This window comes from Astatotilapia calliptera, chromosome 13, assembly GCF_964374335.1.
Source record: "Astatotilapia calliptera chromosome 13, fAstCal68.1, whole genome shotgun sequence".
Classification (NCBI taxonomy): domain Eukaryota; kingdom Metazoa; phylum Chordata; class Actinopteri; order Cichliformes; family Cichlidae; genus Astatotilapia; species Astatotilapia calliptera.
The window spans coordinates 10,865,329-10,892,050 of NC_137434.1; the positions used below are offsets into that span (position 1 = coordinate 10,865,329).

At 39.4% G+C, this 26,722-nt stretch overlaps 1 protein-coding gene across 1 annotated transcript in view; it reads left to right on the forward strand.

Moving 5' to 3' along the window:
- The window catches only part of macrod2 (mono-ADP ribosylhydrolase 2), a 399,684-nt gene that overhangs the window by 163,151 nt on the left and 209,811 nt on the right, over positions 1–26,722 (forward strand). Inside the window, exon 5 of the mRNA XM_026190215.2 lies at positions 1,801–1,917. Coding sequence (XP_026046000.2) covers positions 1,801–1,917 — 117 coding nt within the window. The remainder of the gene's footprint in view (positions 1–1,800; positions 1,918–26,722) is intronic.

A 26,722-nucleotide genomic window follows, 5' to 3' on the forward strand; every position in this document is an offset into this window, starting at 1 on the left:
TTCCTCTGACCTCTGACTTCAACGAGGCATTTTCACCCAGTGAACTGCTACTTACTGGATATTTTCTCTTTTTTTGGGATCATTTTCTGTAAACCCTAGAGATGACTGTGTGGGAAAAGCCCAGCAGATCAGCAGTTTCTGAAAAACTCTGGCCTATCTGGCATCAACAACCACGCCACGTTCAAAGTCGCTTTCTTCCCCATTCTGATGCTTGGTTTGAACTTCAGCAGATCAATTCGACCAGGTCTACATGCCTAAATTGCCTAAATCCATTGAGTTGCTGCCACATGATTGGCTAATTGGATATTATGCACATTAACACACCGCACATTTAAATAGGTGTACCAATTTGAATTGAACAATTCATGTTTGCAAAGATGCAACTAGACATTTGTGATCAATCTTGTTCGCACAGTGGATATTATAAAAATGCCAAGCCCACAGCCAGCGCTACATCTGCTCTTGTTGTGTTAAGTAGCTTTCATTGGCACCACAGCGATCCCTCCTCATATCCACATCACTGTCAAACTCTTGTTACTTTTTTGAAAAGCCATCAGGATTTGTCTCTGTCAAGTGCCTGTCCTTCAGTCCATTAAAGATGATTGATAGAGCTAGAAAATCTTCCACCCAGCTGTTGTTGTTGACTCATCTCTGAGAGATTGAAAGGAGCGGAGAAAAAGACCATCCCTCATCAAAAGACCTTTTGTCTGTGTTGACGATGTGAAGCAAAATAGATTTTAGAAGATAGGTTATAACTAATCTCCAGCCTTTTTTTTAAGATGTTTTTTCTAGCTTTGTATAGGAATAATTATTAGATTATAGATGAAGATGGTGATTAGTCACATTTTTCTTTAATCTGAATATTACAAAAATGTTTAATGTTATCCTGCAGGCTCTTAATTGTCTGATCTCAACTCTTTTAGTTTTGATAGATAAAGTTAGTCTGGGAGGCTTTTGCCCTCCATTGATCTCGTCTTAACGAAGAGCAACCAAAAAAATGGGTACGTGTGGTTGTCCACCTGCCACTGTTTCCTCCTACCTCTGTTTTCCTCTAATGGCCTGTGAGGATTTTTACAGGACAACTTGAAGAGGATTTTATCATGTTTCAGTGTGATTGATAACATGCTCTTGGGGGGATGTCAGGCTTTCAGAGACAGATAATGCGGATTTCTATCTCTCTGCCTTCTCCTGTAAGACGTGCCATCAATCAGATGTATCCTGGCCTTAACCTGGTAAAATTAAAACCTTAGATAGGTGGGGGGATGGGCAGGGGTCTCCGTAGAACCAGGACACACACATCAACCGGGAGCATGACAGAATCAGAACACAGATCCACATCGTGGCAGGCTCACCGCAGAGAAGACGGTGGATTCCACAACGGGCCAGAAAATACAGTTAATGATCGGACTGCATATCGCTGTTGACAGAGGAGAGAGATTACAGGAAGAACAGTCTCATTTTCACTGTGTGCGGAGGCGTTATTAGATCCTAGCCCAGCTAATTTCATTCCTAAGCTTGTCAATATTTACCAGCAATAGGCACAGCACTCTATGGCAGACGCAGCCTCCCTATAGAGAGGAGATAGAGCACCAGGGAGCTGATTTGAAAATGTAGACATTCACTAACCGGAATCAAACTCATAAACATAATTTTCAGCTTGTTGCTGGTTGTTTGTTTTCTCATGATAAAGCACGCAAAGTCCTAATTAGCCCAGCTGGCTTGGGATATGTCGAGTGCCTGGTTTTACATGCTTCTCCTCAGGTAGGCCCTTACCTCTCTTTGTATGTCTGTTTGTTTCAGTTGATGGCTGCATACACAAAGCGGCTGGGTCCTGTCTGTATGACGAGTGTCACTCGCTAAATGGCTGTGAAACCGGCAAAGCCAAGATCACCTGCGGCTATGATCTCCCTGCAAGATGTGAGTATCAGTAATTATTAGCTTTTTCTGTTTGTTTTTGTAATGTGCGCCGAGGTGCCTTCCAGGATAATTCTCTAATTAAAACTGTTGCCATTGAGAGCTACATCACCTGACAGTGAACATTAAGAATTAGCGTTAAGTGCACTTTCCAGCATTAATCTGTAAAGTTTTTAATAAAACAGCTCATTTCTTTTCCAACACAAGGCTTCTGAACCAGCTGGCAGATTGCTCTTACTTTGCAATATTGCCAAAAAAATCATTTGTAGGGATAAAAAAAAATACTTTTTTGTCTTTTGATTGCTTTTAGACTTAAATAATTTTGTCATTTACGTGTATATGTGTATTATATTTCAACCTGAGGCCATTGCTCCTGTCATTTTTGGATAAAGATGATCGCTTTTGCAAACTAAACACAAGCACACATGGCCCCACATGTCTTATATACACGCTTGTATGCTCTCATATAATGACTGAGGTCATTAGTGCCAAAAACAGAGTGGGACGCATTTGATGTTGAACAGAAGAACCTGTGAATCCAAATTACTTAGTTTTTAGAGCTCATTTGTAATAAACAGGGAATTGTTATTTGGAAGATAATTAATATGATTGGTGCTTGCTGTACTGCTGGATGAGAGTGTCGTCTGCACACAAACAAAGACATTAACGAAGCTATTAGTTGCTTAATTTGATTGATTTTTCATCCCTGATTTATTCCGTTAACAGATCACATAAATCTTGCTATCATGAAGATGAACGAATAAACGATTAGAATTTGGACTGCACAGTTTTCCTTTTCCCTCTGTAACGGACATAATGTTTTTTAATCAAGTTAAGAAAGCCAACGTGTGTTTGTCGTAGATATTTCCAAACGAAATTCTTTTTCTAATCGTCCTTAATACACGTGTCTCTTTTCAAACTTTGTCACAAGCTCCTTTCCTTGCAAACTTGAAATGGAAAACATGACAGGAGTGAAGAAATGTCACTTGGTGTAATTCGGTCGAGACAAACGTCCCAGCAGTCCTAACCTAACCCTGAAGGATTTCCGTGAGACAGCCAAGAGAAGACATTGAGGCTCAGATGAAATTAGGTTGTGTTAATACGGTATGTCGTAAAGATGTCAAACAAATGGAGCAGATAAACTGCGAGTCTGTCTTGTGGGCAGCAAGTTTAAGTGTCTGCAGATCCAAAGCAGGGTGCACCGTGACAATTTAATAACCTGCAATGTCACCTGGGAGCAATCACGCTGCCATTGGGTACTGTTATTGTAATTATCTCGGGGCAAAACACCTTCTCTACGCTGATAACTCGTTATAGATTGTGTAGTTCTTTACCAGGAACAGCCGGTTCGTTTTTGAATGTGATGTTATTTTATATTAAAGCATCTTTACTCCGAGCCGGTATCATCTTCTAGCTCTGATCACTGTCATAATAGCGTCGTCTCTCGTCTGCTCTCGGGGACTGACAGTTGCTTTACTCTTCTTTGTGAGCTCAGCTTTGACAAGTCTAAAGTCTATCCACACTTTGGATTTTATTCTTTTTTTTTTTTTTTTGCATTAATTTCTGTCTCTGACTTATTTGTTCCACCTCCACACACATTATGAAGCTGCCGTGACTGCAAACAACATCTTTTCACTGTACAAAATCTCAAATAATAGTCTGTCCACCCACTCACCACAGAACAAAGTAAACAAACACGACAGCAGACAATTTTCTCATTTTTGAATTTCCCTAAATTCAGGGATGTCACATGTAGGCGTATCAATAAAAGGGCAAAAGCTTGCAGTGAAATAGCAGAATATATTTTTCATTAATTGAAAGTTAATATGATGTTAATGGCCCTCTGCTGTGGCTAAAGCTGAATACATAAACTGGATAAAATGAGTTTTTAAATGTGTATAATGAACTGAACGTAGCAGATGGATCATCACCATTGATGAGAGAAGTGTCTGTTGACGATGCAAAAGTAGCCCTGTGGTCAGTCTCATGCTTAGAAGCAACTCCCCCCCAGAGAACATCTAAGCATAGGCTGCTTCTTTTTATTTTCATTTATACTAATTATAACATATGGTAAAATCAAACTGAGGAACATGATCCCTGGATTTTAAATAACATAAGGTTGTTTGATACAGATGCCAAAGGAAGAGCAAGCACATACATGAGTGAAAATTCAAGAAATGCATTATAGACGTGTGACAAATGAAGGGAAATCCCAATGTGATGGTCCACCGTGTCTCTCCATTGATCCTACTGAGTCAGCCTATCACATTACTGCACATTACTACCCTAATGCAAGCACAGAGGCTACTTTCAAAAACACAAGGTCAGTTTTTATCAACCAAAGCTGAATAAAATAAATAACTCCATGAAAGTTCATGAAAACAAACAAGAACAGCAGCAGCAAAGGTGCAGAAAATAAAACTTTAGGAACACACAGATAGGAACACAAAAAAACACACACGCAAAACTAGGCACAGATCTGGGCCTCGTGCCAAAATCCAGGTTCAGTAAAACTCACTAGAAATACATTTAACAAAACTCTGATTCAGATTAAGGATACACACATTTAAATCCACTCCATGATTCCTACATTTGAAGCAGGTAACTAACGCACTTATATGGATGTCAACACACGTAGCGAAGCACCTTAATTTGGGTGTGCCTAATATCAAGTAAACGGTGTCTTATCTGTTTCTCCATATTTTTATCTTCAGTTCCTGCCACGTTTCGCCCCTATCACGTTACACCTGAGTAATTAGATTTAAAAATCCAATCTCTGGCCCTATGATAGATTGAGGGGCTGTCCAGGGTGTATGCCGTCTCTTGCCCTGTGACGGCCGCGGTAGTCGCCAGCCTCCCTGCCCATCCTGTTCTTTAAGATAAATTTCATGGCTCACACATGTTCATAATTTTCAGTCCTCTGGATTAAAATGGAGGCTCTGCTCTTTATTTACCCATTGATATAGTGAATCCTGGTTTTGGAGCTCCGCTGATGATGGCTTTCTTTAATTACTGATACACTTTCTTGATCCAGAGTAAAATACTCTGATTTGATCAACTCAAAAACCCAGACTCGAAGGTTTTGGTTGGACTCACACTTTTTTCCTGGAACAGTGCAGAAGTGTGCATTAGAGGCAAAGGTGTGGGAGCTGAGTTAGGGTTCATATCTCATTGTGTTGCCTCTCAAAACCAAACCAACCAAAATTGTTGTTATGTTCACAGCACATGTTGTTTGCCACATATTGATTTCTGTAGCTGCAAAGACATTTAAGCTGTCAAACAACACTGCGGTGTCTGGATTTAATTTGTGAGACAGATATCATATGAACCAACCTGTTATTGAACTAACAAGTGAACACATATTTTATTTTACATTGTTAGCATTTTCACTATGTAGTAACTCCATACTGTATCAACAAGCGAAAGATCCCCAGTTCAATCCCCGGAGGAGACATAAATCCTTTGAGGTTGCGACCCGAAGGGCATCCGGCCTACAAGCTCTGCCAAATCAAACATGCTGTGCTGCGGTGACCCCTTGTGAATGAGCGAGCAGCCAAAAGCAGCTTTAGTAATTTCAGCATAAATTAAACTTTTTCATTTTTAAATTGTCAACAACAAAATATAATTTTTGTGTTTCACTGCATGCAAAACCGCTTCTGCTGACGCATATCTGCAGATGGTGGCTCCACGGCTCTTCCAAAGTGAGAAGAACACAGACAGATGGATTATTTAGCGTTTACATCTTGGCAAAGCACAATATTTCCAGCGTGGGCATTCTCTTTCTAGTTTTTCCTGAACATTAGTCGGCTTCTCACAATTTTCTATAAACATATAAATCTCTTAGAGGATTGCAGCCTTCTTTGGGGACTCCCCTCTCTGGAATCTATTCCACTGGATGTAATTAGACAGTCTAAACATACAATGCGAAGAACCAACTGTATATTTCTTTGCTTTTAATTAGGTTTGCAGGGATTTAGGCTTGGGTTGGCATTCTGTGTCCAGAAGTCGTTTAATGACTTTGCCAACAATGCATAGAAAGCCATTCATCACGCCATGTGCTCGGCTGTTTCTCTTGAAATTATAGCATTTGCGGAGTCTTAAGTGTTATTTAAAAATATCAGCCAAGGTGTATCATTTTTCAGGAGAAAAAGAAAAGAAGATTAGACTGGTCAATTTTGTTGTTTTTGTAAGAAATTGAGAAATGACAATTTAAACCTAACACTCGAAGTCACTGGTAAAGCAATAAAATGCTTCCTTGTGTCCCGGAAAACTACTTAGTGCCCATGGGGAGAAAAGAAGTAGATCTGAAATCAGAGTTGTCCTTGTTTGGAGATTTGATGTGCCGAGGCAATGGAAAATGACCGGGCTAACCTATCCCATATCAGCCTTTCCCCCCCTCAAGACAAGAAAATTGCTCTCCATTACATCCTTCTAAGCAGTTCAGACTGTGAATCCCAGTGGCAAATGAGCCTTTCCTTTAAGAAGGCCAAGCACATGTGGGACTGATTATTATGGGGCTGGCTCAAGATTATTTATCAATGACAGTAATTACCCACCTACCATAGCGGAAAGACTCCAACAAAAGAAAACTGTCTATTACATCAATCTGACAAGGAAATTGTCTGTTTGACCTCATGTTAGACAAGTTACTCATCCGTCCGCAGATTAATGATCAAACGAAAATACAATGTCAAGTGTAACCAGCTATGTCTCATATTTACGACTTTCCTACTGGAAGCTGAGTTTCAACACTGTGCAGTTATTCCATTAGTTAGCATTTACGTTAAAATGTGCACCATGCACCACTTCAGTTGCTCTTCTCTGCCCGGTTAAAGTTGTACTCGACGTACCTATCTTAAGATTTTATAGCTTCGTTTGAAATATATCCATATGCAAAGCATTTTTTTAATGTCACTGTTACAACTTTGTCTCATATCAAGATCAACTTTATTGCTAAAACTTAAACACATTTATTAGCTTTTCTTTAAATCCTTCAAGTTCTACAAATGGTCCAAGTAGTCTGGAACAACACTGTTAAATAAAGCCTTTATTGGCCTTCTACAGCCATGTGAACATGAACGTTTACACAGGACTCTGTGTAGGCTGCTGAAAATTAAGCACTCTTATTGCCTCCATAGGAATTAAGAGGTGCATCCAGGTGCTGCTTATCAAATGCAGTTGATTAAGTGATCAACAGTAAGTGGGAGCACCTCTATAAAATAGAAGCTTGGGCTGTTTGTTGGTGTGGAGCATTCAGGTGTTTGTTAACACGAATGCCACAATCATCTCAGGAGTCTACACCCCAGCAAACTATGCAATGCAAAAAACAGGAGCTGCATCTCAGGCTCCTCAGGCCTCGTTTAGCATGTTCAATGCTGACATGCTAGTACAGTTAGAAAAAGACTGAACAAGTTTGGCTTTTTTGCCAGAGCACAGTCTCTTCACTCTGAAAATAACTGTCTTTGGTTTGCAAAGTTTTGAATCAGCATCCGAACAAAACACAAGATTTTTGGAACAATGTGCTTTGGACAGAATGGAGACGTCGGACCGTAATGCACTGCATCGCATTTGGTGAAAACAAGCCCAGCATAACAGCACAAACAACCTCACAGCACAAACAAACTCATAGCAACTGTCAGTACAGTGGTGGAGGGGTGATGATTTGGACATGTTTTATAGTTCCAGGACCTGGGCACATTGCAGTCACTGCGTCAACCAACAAAATAAACACCTAAATATGTAATAATAAGTAATAGCTAGCACCTAAAGTGTGCAACAGGACAATGATCCCAACATACCAGCAAATCTTTAACTGAATGGCTGAAAAGGAGAAGAGTCAAGGTCAAATGCTGAGGTGAGACCACAAAAATAGCTGTGCATGAAGAATCCCTGCAAACCCCAATGAACTGAAGTTATTTCTGCTAAAGGTGGTGCAAAACTAAGCTATTGAATCATGGCATGTACTTAATTTTTACAGGACTGCACAGAGACCTGTGAAACCTTTTTTACATGACTGTATATGTTACAAACTTAGTGTTTTACCCTTTAATGAAAAATCATCATCATTATTATAAAAAAACATAAATATAGCGCACTTATTCCAAATTACTACGACTCACAGAGCAGGCAAACGTCTGAAAAGCCAAATTGGAATAATCCTTTAAGTAAAATATAACTCGCTTAATGGTAATAATCTGCATTTATCTGGTGCTGTTACGGTAATTTAAATGTGTGACAGTTTGTAGGATGATATGCAGCGGCTGAACTCGACAATGGAGATGTCTGAATCTTATCATTATTATGCTGGTCCACTAGTCCACTCTAATAACGTTTAGCAAAGACCTCGTGGGTTAATCAGCACTTGCACATTTCAGCCCTAGCTGTCACAGTAGACCTAGAAAGTATTTAGGGTTCAAACTAGAGGTCTGCTTGAGAAAGTTAATGTCCCAGAGGAACTTTTAGATAGAGGTTGGATGTTTTCATTCTCCAGTTTCATCTGAAATCTTTTACCCAGTTTTGTTTTTCTCCCTAGGGCTACTTTAGATTGACAGTTCAAAACATTTGCACTGTTTATTGTTTTGCCTCCCCCACCCCCCCCACCCCCCGAATCCATTATTCCTTGAGCTCTAAGTATATGCTTTAAATAATAAATCATATTTGGATCCAAGAAAGATGGGCCAAGATTTAGTTTTATCGTCTTTCTGTCATAACAGTGGCCTCTTTCGACTTTAATCTTTAATTATTTGTGAACATGTTTTTATTGAGCTTCTTTGTTACATGAATGCAACAGTGCTGTATTCATTTATTTGTATATCTAAAACGTCTGTAGTCTCATTGAGCAAAGAACATGTTCAGTCCGCTATTTCACAAACTCTTTAAAAGAAACGGTGATCATTGAGATTCATATGACGTTTGTATTCACTCTACATTATCAGTGGTAAGGTTTTAGATTTCAGCCTTTGGAGTATTGCCTCTAGCCATCCCGCTCTGATAGTGTGGAGACACAACCTTATCCATGCAGCACTGAGATCCTGGCAAACCTTTGATTACCCTCCTATCTAAAACTAGATGCTAACTGTTCTTGACACACTCAGCTGACGCTCCGTGTCGGCAATGACTTTGCAGTTCTCCAGTTCGCACTCAGGCTTTGCTTCAACAACATCACTTCATTCATGTATTTTTTTTTCATACTGCTACCACATGAGCCTCCTGGCATCCTGTGTCCACTGAAACCATACTGTGGTTTTAGCTTCTCAGTGTGTGTTACTAAGATCTAAGAGCTTTAAAAATATCAGAGCTCTCTACCCTTCTGTTTTCACATGACATTGTAGTTTGGCAGCATCTGGCAGACAGAGCGACTAGATCTAAAGGATGTTATTTCTGTATCTGTCTCACTTACCACCATGACTTAACCGCTAAGTAGAAAATCATTATATTTATAAAATAAGTGTCCATACAATCATGTATATTTTATGTGTCTACAAATTGATCATTTATATATATTATTATGTTGTTATTTTGTAGCCTTCTGAACTGTAACAGTAGCTGAAAAAGGTGGAAGGTTATCAGTGTAATCACTCTAGGTCCAGTGCGACCTGGAAATCTGAAGGAGGGCATAAATTTTGGACTTTTAACTGTATTTTTATACGTTTTACAGCTTTTCCTACTGATAAAGTCCTCGCCCATGGCTGTTCCTCCTGCAAAGTAATAAATAAACATTTAAATGACCAAAATCTCTTTCACTATCTACTAAAAAAAATTTCTGTGAATTAACAAAGAATTTGTTGTATTATTACAAAACATTTTCTGTAATTTTACACATCTCTTTTTTATAATTTAACTCCAAAGAGTCGCTCACCACATCAGCATTTCTCTATCGTCTAGAAAAAGAGACGTACTGTTGGAATTCTTTTTTTCATATATAAAGATATCTGAGTATTTTAATGTGTAGTTAAACTTATTTACACTGACAGAAAGGGGAGTTTCACTGATCGGGCCTACTTAAGGTCAAAGTGGGCTGAATGTTGCCCAGATGTAAAATGAGTTTGACATCCCTGCTCTCGGTAATTCTCGTCTACAACAAATCTCATAGCAAGTGATGTATTAAAGATTGAATATTTGCCATGTTGCTCTGGTTTATTTTCGTAAAATATTTAAATGCCAAGAACTGATTCTAGTTTCCAGTTAAAACTCTTTAGACGTAATACCTATTGAACTAAACCATCAAAGTCTTTTTTTTTGATAATCCCGTTTCTTTCCCGTTCTGTGGAAAAATCGGTCTAATGACAAAAACTGCTCACTTTAATTGGACGACAACACAAAACATGGACAAAATGACCAAACGCTGTGATGGTGGGTTCAAAAGTTTGTTTCAGCGTCAGTGTGTGGAAACGGCGCTATTGCTGCGAGCTCTGGTGGAACTTACAGGACCGCAGTTAGACGAAGCACCTTTGGGAGATGCACCCTAGTTCATTTCACCTCCTTCTTTATCTTCTGCTCTCTCTCAGTACAAAATGGGAGTCTCTGGTGTTTACTGTAACTGCACCTGTGCTAACAATACTAATCACACGCCTGTGATAAATTTTTCTCCGTAATAGCATGAGGAATCTTTCCCATGCCCTATTTAATCTGGGAGACCAGGCCGTCTGTTTCGTCTCTTTCCACTCAGCAAACACAGATAAATCACAACAAAGTACTCGCTATTAGTAAGTGGCATATATAGCTCATTCTGACACATTCGGAGGACCATTGGACAGCCCATAATTTGCTAATCTGGATGCAACCTGTTTACAAGAAAGATTTCATCATATATAGTAGCTCTGTCGGCCAAGGTTTCGCTTCAGGTGTGATCAGCAGTGATTGAAAGGTTAAATCAACTATGTAGGAAGAGGTTGTCGTTTTTTCTTGCTTGATTATTTTAGGAATGTTAAAAACATGTTAGGTTGATTGGATTTTTAACAATAACATATTATTTAGGCATTCAGTGTCCGCCCACTCTTTTGAAGCCAAAGTATAAATATAACAGATAGAGACATTTTATTGCAAAAGCAGTTAGTAAGCAATTTCCTGGCCTCCCTTTTCACAAATGAAATGGCTAATGGCTTTATCTCTTCATAATGCATCAAACAGAAGTGGTGAGACTGCTACAAGGTGTTTCTTTTTCTCATTTTGAATTCAAGTGTGGAGTTAAAGAAATCCTTTGTTGCAGCAGATAAATTAGCGGGGGTTAAATCAACCCCGGTGGCCATCGCAGTCCCAGCCACACGCACACAGTGCTAAGTCAACGTCTTCTCTGCTGCGCACTGTTAGCGCTCACATCATAAATGTCACTTCATCTCTTCACCCACACTCCATTTACCAGCAGGGTCTGCCACGGACTTTCTCAGACAGTCTTGATTGTTTTAATGTTTTTGTCTGGTAGCTCGGTCGCTCGGCCTGCCGGTCGTTGTTTAGTTTTAAATATAAAAGCTGAACTTTTTGTTGTAATAGTGGCTGAAGTGATTACAATCTTTAGTCTGAATAAAGGAAGGCATTAAATCAAGGAAAGGTGAGAAACTCTTAAAAAAAGTAATAAACCTTTGTAAAAGAAAAGAAAAGAAAAAATGGCCAGACCTTGCTGCTGGGATGAAATTTTAAGCTGTTTGTGATTATACACTCTAGATTTCCAAGATGAATTAATGATAGAATTAACTGAGTATGAAAAGGAAAATAGTATATCAAGGAGAGGCCTTTTTTGTATTATTTATGAGACAAAAACTGCTTCTCCACACTAATCATCTCACTCTTTAGCTCAAAGAACAGAATAAAACTAAATTCACTCTATCTGTGAAGTCTCACATACTCTTCTGTGTCGCTCTCCTTTCAGATATTTGGGTTTCCTTTGTTGGCTGGCCTGTCAGTCTTCCAGGCCTCTTGAGAACCGGAGTAATTTGGTAATTTTGCCTAAACGGCGATACTGTAATTATGTGGCATCAGCTGCCTAGCTGTCAGTGAGACGGCCAACGGTCATTCATCACCGGGAAACTAGAAGTGTGTGTGTGTGTCTCTTTGTGTGTTTGGTTGGTGGTGGGCTGGTCGTGACTGATCGGGTAAACACGAGCAGTCAGAAAGTGCGGTGGTCTCTCACAAAAATGGCTGAAAATAGGAGGTGAGAGGCCTTTGGAGTAATGGGGTGCAGGAGTAGCTGCAGCCTGTGTGGTAGACTGGTTGTTTGACTGATGGGGTGGGGGTGGGAGGTGGTAGTGGCAGCGGTTGTTTTCTGGAGGAGGGGGTGAAATCAAGGCGTGCCCGAGCCCCAGGATGACAGTGATGCGTCAGGAGGGGGTGGGTTGGTGGCGGCGGGAGGGGGCTTGTGGGTGGCAGATGAAGTGGGACCAGTGGAGGGTCAGGTTTGAAGTGGAATGTGGCAGCAGTTCTAATGCAGTACTGCCGTCCTATCACACACAGCTCCCATCTGTCCGTGAGTGAGCCAGGCTTAATGAAGGCTGTCGTTACAAAGGGCTCATCACCCAGCGGTGGCACATTTACACATACAGAGAAAACCATCACTGGTGAAGTGTTGCAGCTGCCAAAATCTGTTGTATTTTTTAGCATTTTGTTTTAATGTAGAGTCTATTTTTTTCATACCACAGTAGCAGGGATGGTTCTAGCTAATACTATTTCTTTAGCAATGATAATATTAGAATTCCTATACAGGGCAGATCACATGTGTAGCACCGCCTCATATCATTCCTTATATGTTGGTAATTTAAGCAGTGGCAGTAAAAACATTGTTTTCAATAGCTCTATAGAGCATTATTAAGAATTTGGCCTTGAAGGAAAAGTCAAAGGTCAAATATCACCTATTTTAAATCTTAATACAATACTTTCAATATGTTGACAATACACACCACAGTTGTAAGAATCATAGTTTCTAAGTTTTTTGTCAATTTTCAATAAATCACAATAAATTGTTGAGCTCACCTTGAAGATCTTGGATGAAGTGAGTCAGATTTGAATGGATTGTTAACATGACCCCACTCAGAATTCATTCAAAAGTTTTCGAGCTACAGTTTTTACAGAATGACACGCAGTCATGTAAATGCTAGCAGCAACACAACCTCCCTGGTGGAGGTAATAAAAGTAATAAATGAATAAATAAAAACACATTTAGAAAGTTTTTCTTGTTTTAAACTCTACCTTTAGTCTCTCTTCTTTGAAGACTTACTTTTGGCATGGGAATGCATGAAACGGGTCTTTCTTGTTACTTCCCATACTTGCATCATCGAATAGGGGATTTTGTAGATTACTGCCGCTCCAAATAAAGCGCTCCTTTAAAATCTAAAATAATGACCAATCTGTGTACATATATTGTCAATTTATTGCAATCAGGTAGGGATGATATAAAAAAAATATTTCACCCTAAGTCAAATGACTCTTTTGTGATAAAATAGCTGAGATGTGCGTTTGGGAACTGAAAGAAACAAATGTGGTGCGTGTTTATTTCCCAGCCTGAATAAATGTGGAATACTTGCAAAATGACACATGGTGTCTGGAGTTAGTCTATTCCAGGCTGTCTTTAATAAGTCAAATGTGACAGAAGAAAAAGAGACTGCGCAATTTGACTTTCAAATATATATTTTTACGAAATTTATCAGCCTTTTTATACTCTCAAAAGACTTCCAGGTCTTTCACAAAAAGCTGCCGGAGCATGATGCGATGATACACCCGAAGTTAATATTTTTAAACACTGAAACCCCTCCGCTCCACTAGCTAGCTTGTTTTTATTCAATTTTATTTATATGCTCAGTTCTGAAGATTGACTGTCGTGCTACAACAACAGCATTGTAGTGTTAAGCGGGGCTTCGGGCTTCCTTATGCCACCACCAAGACCAATACAGAGCACTGCCAGTCATTCCTGGGGGACAACAGTGCACAGTTTCGGGTAAAACTCTGCATGTCTCCACCGTTGACAGCGTCGTTGTCACGAGAAGAAAGCAAAGTTTTAATCTGATGGCTTTGTTTACTTCTCATCCAAGACTAAGGATAAAAACTAATTAAGAACAGGGAGTAGCAGACTCCTGTAGTGCCATTTTCACAGCTAATTATGCATGAATACAGCCTGCCTAAATAGTTGCTCCCTAGTCTTTGATGTTCTTTTCACTAAATTGCTATGGTTACTTCCGCTCATTAGGCTTTTAAGATTGTAAATGTTGACAGGTTTTGCCTTCCTTTCTTCATTGTGCATCCCAGTATCTCTCTGCTCAAGATACACAGGCATGGTGACATTGGTATATGCTAAATTTCATTCCTAAATATAATCACGTGTCCTGTATGTATATCCCTGGTTGGCATTCGTGAGTTTAATGCTGTGGATCCAGAACTGCGCTGTGGCCCTTTAAAAACCATTAACCTACCCATAAAAGTACATATGGGTCTCTATAAACTCTAATGGGGACCAATACACTGGAGCCAGTGTGTTCCTTCAGGGGCACCGCTTTGAGAAATACGGAAATGAGACTCCATAAAAAAGGAAAATAAAACTTCCTTTTTGATAACATTATGGGCTGGATTCCTACCTTGGTTTAAGTGCTTTCCCAATCAATATGTTCCCAGGATAGTCAAGTTTGTATACTTGTGTGTAGATTTTATGGCCCAAGGCTGTTTGAATATCAAACTTTTTATACATACATTGTGCTAAAAGATTTTTGGGGGGCATAATTAAGAAATACTCTAATTATTTGGCCTCAGCACTGAAAAATAATCACTTATGCTGCAAGTTCACAATTGAATAAATTAATAAATGTGAGCTATCCCCAATTCCACGTTAAGCTGTTGTTTCTTTTTTAAATATTGCTTATAATAAAGTTTTTTTTAAAAAGCTCATGAGAAGAAATTATACACATAAAGATTAACAGCATTCCAGGGAAAACTCTGAATTTAGTCAAAACAGTTTCTATGTCTGCATCAATTAAGTAAGAAACCAAATACATCAAAGATTTCTTTTGTAACCATTTTAAAATGATCACAGTAGACTTTAAGTTTTTATGACACATATTGGCTCAAGGAAGTGTCGCTGTTGCATCACACTGCTTCCGTTTCCTGGGTTGTTTTAAGGGGCAACGTGAGAAATGGCTCTGTGGCAAGCAGTTTTATGGTGATCACCTTGAGCCAGTCGCTCTGGCCAGGAGACCAGTGAGTGCAATGGATCAGTTGGGAGCCCTCAGTGTGGATTTATGAAAGCGCAGAGCTGGGTAAAAGGATCGCTCACCTGCCTCTGTTTTCTGCACACCAAAAGATGTCAGTGAATAACGTCAGAGAGCTAATCCAAGGTGGCAGCGCTCTGACAGCAGTTCGCAGATGCTTTCTGCCGGTTGCTACTGATCCACAAAAGTTCACTTATCCCGGCACTTCTAGAAACTTTAACATTCCAAACACAACACGTTCAATTTTTTAATTGGGAACAAGCCACTGTCTGGGAAGTGATCTCGCCCAGAAAGTTTGCCATATCCTTTCCAAATAGTTGCACGCACACTGCCTTGCACACATACACACCCGATTCAGCATGTCGCCCAGCACGTGGCAGGGCACCGAAGGGGACCAGGACGTGCCTGTAAAGGTCCCCTCCGTGCACGTGGTGGTTAGGTTGGCAGGGCAAAGCAGGGGAGCGTCCGGATCAAGTTTCCCCCTCCTGCTGTCTAATTATTGACCCATCTGGTATTGTCTTTTCAATTGTTTCAATTATGATGGCACTGGTGTTGCTCGGCATCCTGGCGTCAAGGCATGCATAATTCATGTGTAACACCCTGGACTCCACTCAGAGCTGTGGGTTTGAGCTGAATGTCAATACCTCCTCATGCCCCCAGTGGAGCAGAGGGTTGTCTGTATTGACAGCAAGGCCGATAAGGAAAGCCAAAGCAAGTGCTGTGAAAGACACTGGATAGTGATGCTATCACAGAGCATGTAGGTGAAAAGATTTCTTCTGTGTCAGCGAGAGGTAAAGCTGTCTTCACAGCTCGTGTTTACTGTCGCCTAATATGTGGCCTCATTATTGTCACCCCCAGACCTTAGAATCAATAGTGTTCAATTACTCATGAACCAGAGGCCCGGCGTTGTTTACTGGGGAATCAGAGCCGACCAAGGGTTAACTCTCTCATCGGGGATTTGACCAATGCTTCCATCGAGGAAGGGTCCAGAGGCAGGGAAAAAGGTAAAACTCAATCAGGAGGAAAAGGTTCAGGGAGTGTGAGTGTTCATTAAGAGGTGTGAAGATGAAAGAGAGAAGGGGTCACATTTTTTGACACCCCGCTGTAATGGAGGTGCTTCTCGGAGGGCAGTATATGATATCTATAAAATGTGTCATTACTAGATGCCGGTGGCAATTGTTTGCCCACAGATTGGAACTCAGCAGATGATCAAAAGAATCTCATATTGCTCACAGTAACAGGCTTATACACCACTGCGTTTTGACAGTACATTCTGTCGTGACACACGAGACGTAGGAAAAATTCATGTTTATGCAGTCTGCATGAGCGCTCAAGAGTACCATCACCATCTGCACTGCTTTTAAAACATTATTTAACAGCTGAGGATTTTAAGGTTATTTTTTTTTCTCCCCCGGTTGAATTGCAGGTTACTTTGCATATCCGTTTGTTATTCCCATCATCATGGTCACGGAAGACTCATTGATTCAGTACTTGTGGACCCATGCGGCTGATTCAGTATTCATACGGTGACCCCTCACAACAACACACCGTCAATTGCAGAGGTGCTCTCATGGACACTGGCCTACTGGTCTTCGGGTCCCTCTCTAGTACCCTTGCAGTCACATCGATGCGTGCGAAATAAGCTGTCAGAGCTGTAACTGGATGGAGATTTAATTCTGCATTTCTAAGGACCCGAACCTGCAAAAACTGAATGATGCCGCTGCCTGTAGGGGAAAACTCCACACTGGGAATTTTAACCTCCCGCACTTCACCAAAGGTTGTTATTTTAAGTGACAAATTAGGAAAAGATTATGCAGTGCCCTGGCTTTAACAGGCACCGGTAGCAGTGAAAATGAAAATGTGTATTTCGTCCTGCGGTTTTTGTTTTTTGTTAAAAGATGCCGCGACTGTCAAAGAAAGAAGAAAAAACTGTTTTTATGTTCATAAAAGGAGTCGACACTAATAATATGGTTATTATGGCTGTGGAATTGCACGTTATTGTGCTCTTTGTCTCAATATCCACAACAAGCAGTTTGACTGTTGAGCCTTTGTGGTTGTCGTTCTACAGTCACGTCAGGGATGAAGAATTAAACCTTTTGCGGCAGCTGTTGGATTGTTGAGGCAGCTTACAGCTCATGAGGCTCAACTTTCAGCAAAATGTTTTACAACATTATATTTCATAGTCCACAAAACACATTTGCTCAATAGATGAGAGGGCCCAGATTGAAACAGCGAAGCGATGAGATGGGTTAGGAACGTGCTTCATCCTTCTATTTTTTTTAATAACTAAAAAGTCTTTGTAGGCAGGACTTCTGACTTCTTTGTAATTATTAAAAAAATGTTACAAAAGAACGGTCATCTTTGATTTGTGTTCATCATGGTTCGTTAGTCTCAAAAAGCCTTGAAAAATGATTTTTAATCATTGTAATTTTCCACATTCCCTCCCTAAAAAAGAACCTCTTTCTTTTCTTTCTATTGTTTTGTGGGAAGTTGAGATCAGAGCTTTCTTTTGGTTCAAACTCGCTTATGTGCGGAAGTTTTGATGTGAGCAAACGCTGATAGGTGTGAATTTTTCAAAATTAAACCCGGCCTGTTTATTCTCTGTCTCAAAAGGTTTGTCGTGTGTGAATTTGAGGCAGCGTGTTGAATTATTTTTTCATTTCCTTGTCTCTGAAAAATTCTGATATTCGGTCTCCAGGCAGGTATTTCGTAGGCACATCATTTCCTCTGCTGTGTGAGCCCTGAGCACATGGAAGAAATGACAGCAAAGCATGATGACGCCTCTTATGAGCAGATCTACCAGTCAAGACTCTAATAAGCTTTACCTCACTAGTTACTCATGGCAAGCCTCCGACACGCCACAGGAAAGCAGAAATAGATAAAACATCGGCACAAGACATCCATTCCTCAACCCGTTGTGCTCGCTCTAGTGGAAACATTATTTTTCTGTTGATGTAGGACACAAAGCCAGGCTGTTGTCACCCTCTCCTGGCATAGCGACACACGCACAGCTGCACACCCCACCCATCTGCTCATCTACCTCCTGCTCCGGGGGCCATCGATCGGATGCTGTCACGCTCCAGGGTGTGGGGGGGCGGGTTGGAGGGGCAGTGTGGGCTTCTTTCTTGGCACAGCATTGCCCTTCCCAGGGAGAGTCGCGGCGCAGCAGGGGGGCTAGGGGAATGGAGGTTGCAGTGGGAAGGGGAGCGTGGTGGCGGGTTGTGTGGCGAGCAGCTGCTTTCCTATGGATCACTTCATTAATATCCCAGGGCAGAAATTTGAGGGGCTGCTGCAGACTAATTAGCCTTGTCTGACCCTCACATTTCAGAGAGGTCGCTCCTTTCCAGTTTTGTGCAGAAGCAATCCACAGCCAAGTAACACCCCCACCCCACCACCCCTGCTGTCTACCCAACACCCATTCACCGTCACTGTCGGTTTTATTTTACAAATACAGAGCAGAAGTAGAGAAGTCTTGTCTGCCTTACAAGTCTTGCAACTTGTTGGAATTAAAAAAGGGATTTTTTTTTAAGCCTCCCGTCTCATGATGAATCGTCACCCAATCTTATCATGCTGTTAATCTGCCCCATGTTATTTCTTACCTGTCTTTGTCCATCACTGGGAGTATGTTTGCGTAATGAGCAGTGTCTGTGACTCCCAGTGGGCCCAGGGACAGTGTAGCACAATGGGGGCAGTGTGTGCCTTTGGTACCATGAGACAAGAAGCCATCCCTCATTAGTATCATCTGTTTTCCCAGATGGCAGGGTCAGGGTAATAGTGAAGCCTGATGAAAGGACTCGTCCTGCAAGGGTGACACTCATTCTGCTGCACAACACTCACTGTGGTTCCCAAAGTTGCCCGCTCTCACAGGTGATGCCGGGGATTTAGTGGGATTCACAGTCAGAGAGAGCTGAAGTTCATGTTTTCAGTCTCGCTATACAAGCTTGTACCCGTGCTGCAACCTGATGAGTTTAACAAAGAGATACAAAGAAGAGGAGACATGTTATCTCAAGAAGGTGGAATTTCAACTTGTTGCTCAAAGAATGAACAAAAAAAGAATGTGAAAATGGGAAAGTAATTACTTTGACACTTGCGAATCTCGAACACAACTTTACTTCTCACCTAAAATATTTCCATGCGGTGGGTTTTAATGATTTTTCAGCGACTCATTAGAGTAGAGCCCGAGTCCGAGAGAAACGCCGTAAGCCTTATGTCACGGCTCAAACACTGCGAGGGGATCGCTGCCATGGCTTGCGAGGCAGCGTCAGCTTTCGCGAGAAGGAAAAGATAATGAGTGCTTTTACTTTTACCTTGAAAACTCACCAAACGGCGCTTATACCAATTAAGAGCATGGTTTTCACTGGAGTGGCCATTATCAAATCTGACCTTCCAATTATTTTTCTCATTTTTCTCCTGATTCTGTCACCCTAGTGTGTCTGGTCAGCCCTCAGAGCCCCAGAGGATAGACAAGGAATAGATAATGGTTCTCTGAGCTCAAATCCAAAAACTTGAGACGCAGAGACACTGCTGCTAAAGTGCTACTATCCCTCTGTTTCATCTTTATTTTCTACTATTTGTAACATGTACTTTGCCCATCTTTTGGCACAGTTTGTTCTTGAATATGTTGATGTGCCTTTTTTGTCCCTTTCTATTATTTTTTCTTGTATGTTCAACTCGAGAATTACTTTAATTAAGCTGAATTTATATGGAATAAAATATACAGCCCTACATTATATTATAAACTGATATTTATGTTCAAGGATGTAAAGAGTTTAATCTGTTTTGGACTGAAGTAGGATGTGTTGGTGGAATCAGGTGCAGATGGTTAATAGCCATGTTGTGATGTTTGCCAGTGTAGCTCTTTGTTCCCTCTTCACATTATTGTTTCATGATTGGTGGCAGTCTGCTCTTTACTACCAATTTTTTGCTTTTTGGCAATCATAGCTACTGGCCCAAGTGTTACTTTTTACTAGGACACTGGAGAATCTGTGGGAGATGATGTCTTTTTATTATATTTTCTGGATTTGCTTGGATTTATTAATTTGTTCCTCTCACTCTGGCACAGGATGTCCAGAAGAGTTTCTTTTGATATTTTGGTTTTTGTAGAGAAGGTAGACCGGAGACCGTCACAGAGTTTTACCTCCCTGTTTTCTATCTGTTGGGTTTTGATTTGTGATTGGCTGGAATCAAGATGTGCTTTGAGATCTTTCTAAATAATTGCAGGATTATTTATTTCACCAAAAACATGCTTGCACACAGTTCTCCAACAGGCTGGCGGCATGTAGATCACATGCTGATTAGCTGAGAGTTTAGGTTGAATAGAAGAAGAAACTACCACAGTAGATTTTAGCACAAAGAAGTGCAAAACAGCTAAAGGGCCAGCAACTGCATAAACATGAAAAAAAAAAGTGCCCTACTTTTTCATTTCACATATTTTTGTCCACGCAAGTAACAGGATGCAGCTATAACATGTAGACACGGGCCTGCAAAGCCATGTGTAGCATCAACACAGTAACATGCTGGAGCCTTTAGTGCGCTTATCTGATCGTGTGATGGGGACGGTTGCAGAACAGCTGTAGCACAGTCAGTAATGTGTCACTGGATACTCCTTCTGAGCCCCCTTTTCTCACCACAGAAACACACACACACTCACACACACACACGAACACAGATGGAATAATGAACATGGCTTCGGTTGCTTGTAAAGAAGATAAAGCTGTTTTGTAGTAGGCAGGTTAGGCAGGAAACAGTGTTTCTGTTACTTCCCATTATTTCTTCTGTTACTTTGTAATATGCATTTTAATTAAAGCACTGATTGTAGCAGGATGCCTGTTATAGCACGTATTATTTTCTCCTTATCAAATCTGCCAGTCATCTAATAACGTCCACTTATTTATTCATTTATACTTTTCATTTTCAGAGATTTAATATTAATTTATTACGAAACTGTAGAATTATGTTAACGTCCGGTCTTTTTGACCAGATTGTAAAATCAGCCACTCAGATGATTACTCATTTTATAAGGCCAGGGATGGAATAGAAGCAATGCACCTTGCTTTTAATCTGTGGATGTGTGGGTTGATATATAATAACATTAATTTAGAATGAGAGGAATTAATGATTGGTGCTATGGCAGACTGACATTACATTAGAATAAATGTTATTCAGAGCACATTTCAATGCAAAAGTCTACGTGATCATATATCAAAAATGGCCGGGTTGTCGTTCAAGGGCTTCAATTAAAACCAATCACAAAGACTTTACAAGAATCTACGCGAACCACTCTGACTGAATCACAAAACTTTTTAACAGGTTTCTCACTCAGCTTCGTGAAATAAATGGTTAATTTGAACCTGGAAGAAGACGTGACCTCTGGCTGTATTTCTTTGCTTCGGAGGTCTTCTCAAATCCCGCTACAAGAGAAGACATTGTTCCATTCATCATCCCTGGAGCATTGTTTCTGTCGGACGGCAAGTAATGACTTGATTAGCATTTTCATCAGACTGGTGGAGACAACCTGGAATCAGATGCATAAAACTGAGATTATGTGAAACAATACACAGTAATTAGGAAGATGGGAAGAATGAAACAAAAACAGCTCTTGAATGGGGTTTGGAAAAAATTAAAATGTAGCTATCACTTGCAACATTGTAGACAGACAGTATGAGTAAAGCTTCTCTGAATAAATCTTCATCATGGCTTAATGTCACTGAGCATTTATAAGATCTGCAAAAACAAAATGGTAAATATATGTTGCACTGTTTGATTTCTAAACTTTGAAATCGTCTGTAGTCTCACTTAAACCGTATAAAAGCAGCAAATATTGCTCAGAGTGGCTTTTTCACACGCTCTTAAAACCTATGCTTGTGTCAGTCATAATCCTTCTTTAGATATCGCCTCATATTCAGAGTGTTCTTACTCGACATAATTTATTATTATCTTTTTGAGCAATACTAGTGGTCTGTGACAGGAAACCTGAACAGAGTCGGGGATCCAGTCAATATATGTCAATACTCTCGAATAAGAGGATACTACAGCAATTACAGCACAATGGCTAAGTTCGCTGAAAAGGAATAAGGCAGCAGCTGGTGCGCCCGCGGTTCTCGTTGTGGTGTGTGGGATGAGGAGGAGATCAAATGAAAAGATCTGAGGGTGTTTCCAGACGTGTTTGCATGAAAAAGTTCCTAAAGGTATTTGTATTGATTTCCTTCAAAGTAAACAGTGGTCTCATTGTGTGTGGCTACACAGTGATTAAGGGAGAGCAGAGAAATTTAGGATGTGCTGTTTGGGTTCTTTTTTTTAATATCTGGGTATCTGATTATAGTGTCTCGTCTGCCACTTGCACTGCCATTGGACTTCACTGTTTCCTCAGCATATCTCCACTAGAACATGTAGCACACTTGTTTGTATTAAATATACCGCTTAGTGGTAAAGATCTGTTAGCAAACAAAAAAGTTGCAATGCTGTGTAAAATTGCACTCATTGAAATACATGAAAATTCAAACTTTCAGTCCTGGACTGTAGAGGTGAGAATCACCATACATCCCACGATACGATATTATCACAATACTTAACGCACGATATTATTGCAATTTTTTAAAAATATTTTGCGATATTCAGATTCTGTACATAAAGGTAAACTTTATCAATATTCATTTTATCTAATATCAAAGTCTCACACTCAGTCTTTCTCTCATTTCAGTCAGTTTTATTGTTGACAAACTGAACGGTTTGTATTACAGTCTAGTCCAACTTAACTGAATGCAAACATCTGGTACAATTATTAACTATTAACTATATATAACTATATTAACTATTCTAAACTATGCAATTTGTGAAAACTATGCAGCCCCTTCAGCAACTGAAGAAAGTAAATTAAAACAAAATATAATTTTACATTAAATAAAAATGTTTTAAACTTAATTAAAATAAAACATGTCTTAAATTAAAATAAGTAAACTGTCATGTTTATTGCTGCCATAAAAAAAGTTAAACAGATTTGGACAGTGAAGGAATGTCAGGATTCTTGCTCAGAAAAAGGATCAACATGCTCTGAAGTCAGAGGAAAACTTTTCCACAAAAACTTTTTTGTAACAAAATATCGATTTCTGCTGTCCCCGTATCGATGCATTATTAGCAAACAAAATATCACGATACTACACAGTATCGATTTTTTCCCCCACCCCTACTGGACTGTGACTTTGAGACGTTTTTTTAACTTGTGTGACTTTTTTCAAAATGTTTCCTTTTTGTACTGCAAATTGAAGTCAGTGAAGTTACAGTATACGCTTCATTGACCATTTAAGGTATACATGTTTCCTTAAAAATGTGTATATGCTAACCATAAGGAAAACACATGAATTTAAAGGATGGTTTATTCAGAAACATTTTTCTTGATTCACACTGTCAGTTTTCGTAAGTGTCATGACTAGCCCTGTCTAGTCAAGATGTCAAATAAGGGTTATTCTGTTCTATGGCATGGCACTTGATGGGCTGGCTTTCATAAAAGAGCTGAGTAGACAGCTGCAAAAGAAAAGTGAGTACATTTTTTTAGTCAATATTGAGCCAAATGTGAAGGAAAACAGTAACAGTGAAGTGCAGATCTGCTAAAAATAAAATATATACTGAAAGACAAACTGTAAATATGTAACAAGAAGTGAAAAAACATCAATATAACTACTGGTGGTAAGGCAAGGCAAGTTTATTTGTATAGCACAATTCAACAACAAGGTGATTCAAAGTGCTTTACAGAGACATTAGAAACAAGAACAAATAAAAAGCATGATTTAAAATTGAATAAAACAAGCAAATAAACTAACTAACTAATTAACAAACAAACAAACAAACAAACAAACAAACAAACAAACAAACAAACAAACAAACAACAGTATATAAAATCAAAACAGATAAAATCAGAACAGTAGATAAAATCAGTAGTTAAATGTAAGTTTTGAAATTTAAGCTTAAAGTGTGGATTTGGTGCTTTATTCAAATGCAGCTGAGAACAGGTGAGTCTTCAACCTGTAGCCTTTATTTTATTTTTTATCAAAACTAAATAAATTAAAAATATTGAATTATTAAATTCATTTTAGCAGTAACATATTTCACTATTTCTAGCCTGAAAATGGGTTACTCACTGAATCACTATATATACAACTATACGCTACTATCCAGTATACTATTTACTACTGTCCTACATTTATCACAGGTTTTTTTTTTCAGAAATAACACAAATATGGCCTATTAGATACATATGATCCATGTCTAAAATGGACTTACCATCACTTACACTAGTTTTAAGTGAATATTGTACATGATCAAATGTTTCTCACATGACCTGATCGTTGCTGTTTATCTGGAAGAGAGCCATGCGGTTCTACAGCCTCACAGTGAGTCATGGGGAGGCCAATTTAAATGTCCATTTAAGTGACTAAATATGGTTTCTTGTACAATTATATTATTCATAATTATTAATTTTTGTTCCATCGATCCAATTTTAGCTATGCACTGTAAGCTCATATTCAGCGTATACACGTAACTAATCTAACAGCTTCAATAAGAACAATGACACATATGAATCTAAATCTATGTTCATTTTGAATTTGAAGTCAACACCAGAGGTACAAAAGTCGTCTGGTGTTGCTTAAACACATTCATCTCTACCACATCCCATCGTTTATTTTTTTTTCTAAGCGGTTTGTTTGTAGCTGAACACACACATAATGCTAGAAAAGACAAATAATTTGCATCAGCTGGATGAATGACAACAGCTGAGATTGTCATCTTTAACAGGAAGCTTCTCTCCGTAAACCATCACATGTGAACCATCTGCTGTAGAATGTACCACACAATAAAGAGGCATTGACTGAACATTTGTTACAAAGATGACAGAATGATTACCCCAGTATCATACACATCACACTCAAGATTTTTCTTTCATTTTTTTTCTCTCCACTGGACAAAACATCATTATTTTTGTCATTCTTGAAATATTTAAGTCAGAGTGCCCGGATTCGGGCCGCTTTATAATTCTTTTGCATATGCAACAGGATTCGAATTCGGTGGAGTACATTATGAAACAGATGGTCCCTTAGCAACCAGACACTTTGATGTTAGATGATGTCTGGTCTTTGACTAGCTATGTCAGTTCAATGACTCTACTGATGTAAAATGCACCAGAGCCCTTTTTGCACCAAGTACCTCATTCAAACCTTCTTTTTGGCTGAGAGGAGAAACTCAGAAAGAGAATAGTTCTTCTGACTACATCTAACTGTGTGTATTTACAGTCCGAATTGCTATTTTTCAGATACCTCAATATGAAATTAACATCAATTCAATCATAAATCAGGTCATGGAGAGTTGTAGTTCTGCTGTTATCGCGACTTACTAATACATTATAATGATGCCAGTTTTTACTAAAAAGTAATTAATACTACAAAGAGAGCAGCAAACACTGCAGCAGTCTTTGCTGCTTAAGTATAGAAAAAAACATGATGTATGACATATGAAACAAATCAGTTACTGTAATGCATGAATGTTACTGTAAGGATTCATTTTTGGATTACGGTGCTGTGCAGAAGTGTTGAGCCAGCCGTCAGTAGAAATTAGGTGCAGTGATTGATTAACCCTCTCAAGGCAGGCGTTGCCGATTTGCAACAGTTAAAAACTAACAACCTGATTACCCCATGTACATATTTTATGAGGTTTTTTTTACTCAGAAGTACCACTGCAGGACTTGGTTGTGCATTAGCAACAAAAAGTTTAATTTGAGCCTGAGAGGTTTAAAACATGCGCAAGCATGAATGGAATATATGGAGGATATAAGGCAAAAATCAGAGTTTGCACAATCCCAACAAGCTTCAAAGGCAATAATTGGTTTGGCCACCTTTATTCTTCAACACAAGCTGAAGTCGCTGAGGCAAACTCTCTTTTAAGTTATTCTTCTAGTTTGAAGAACATTCAAAGCTCTTTGTTGGATGTTGGTTGTCTCTTTCTTACTTATTGGTGACAATTTCAACCAACAACTTCAAATTTGGGTTTATCACTCTATTGCCACTGGTTTTAGGTCCAGTTCTAGTAATAATTAGGAATACTTGAACCTTTTCCCCCAGTTTCCCTCCCTTGAGAATGGCTATTTGACAGTTACCCTTCCACTGAGACCATTTCTGATGAGTCTTTGGTGAACATTAGAGCTATCAAATGAACTTTAAAATGTTCAAACTTTAATCTGCTGCAGTTCTTTTGGCCCAGAGATGTCTTCTTTTGTCCTCTACTTGTCCTCAAATTTCTAAGGACAACACTGCACACAATGCGAAGATATGCCAAAAAATTTATCTATTAGCTCTTAAGGATTCACATTGTTGGTGCAAAAATCCATTTGCAGATCCAGTTAAACTCGGCTATCTTTGGAAAAATTTTGTAGATTAAACTAAAGAAAAATAAAGAGCAAAGTAAACACTAACTGACTGGCTAGTAACAGAGTGCCTAAAGATACAATTTAAAAGTGGTTCTTTGCTAAGTTGCCTGTCCACTGTGTGTGTAGAAACAACACGGGTCCATGCCTTGAAACTCCTTCAGAAAGCCTCAAGCCCAAGGCCACTTTAAAGAACTACAAAAATGAGGGTTTT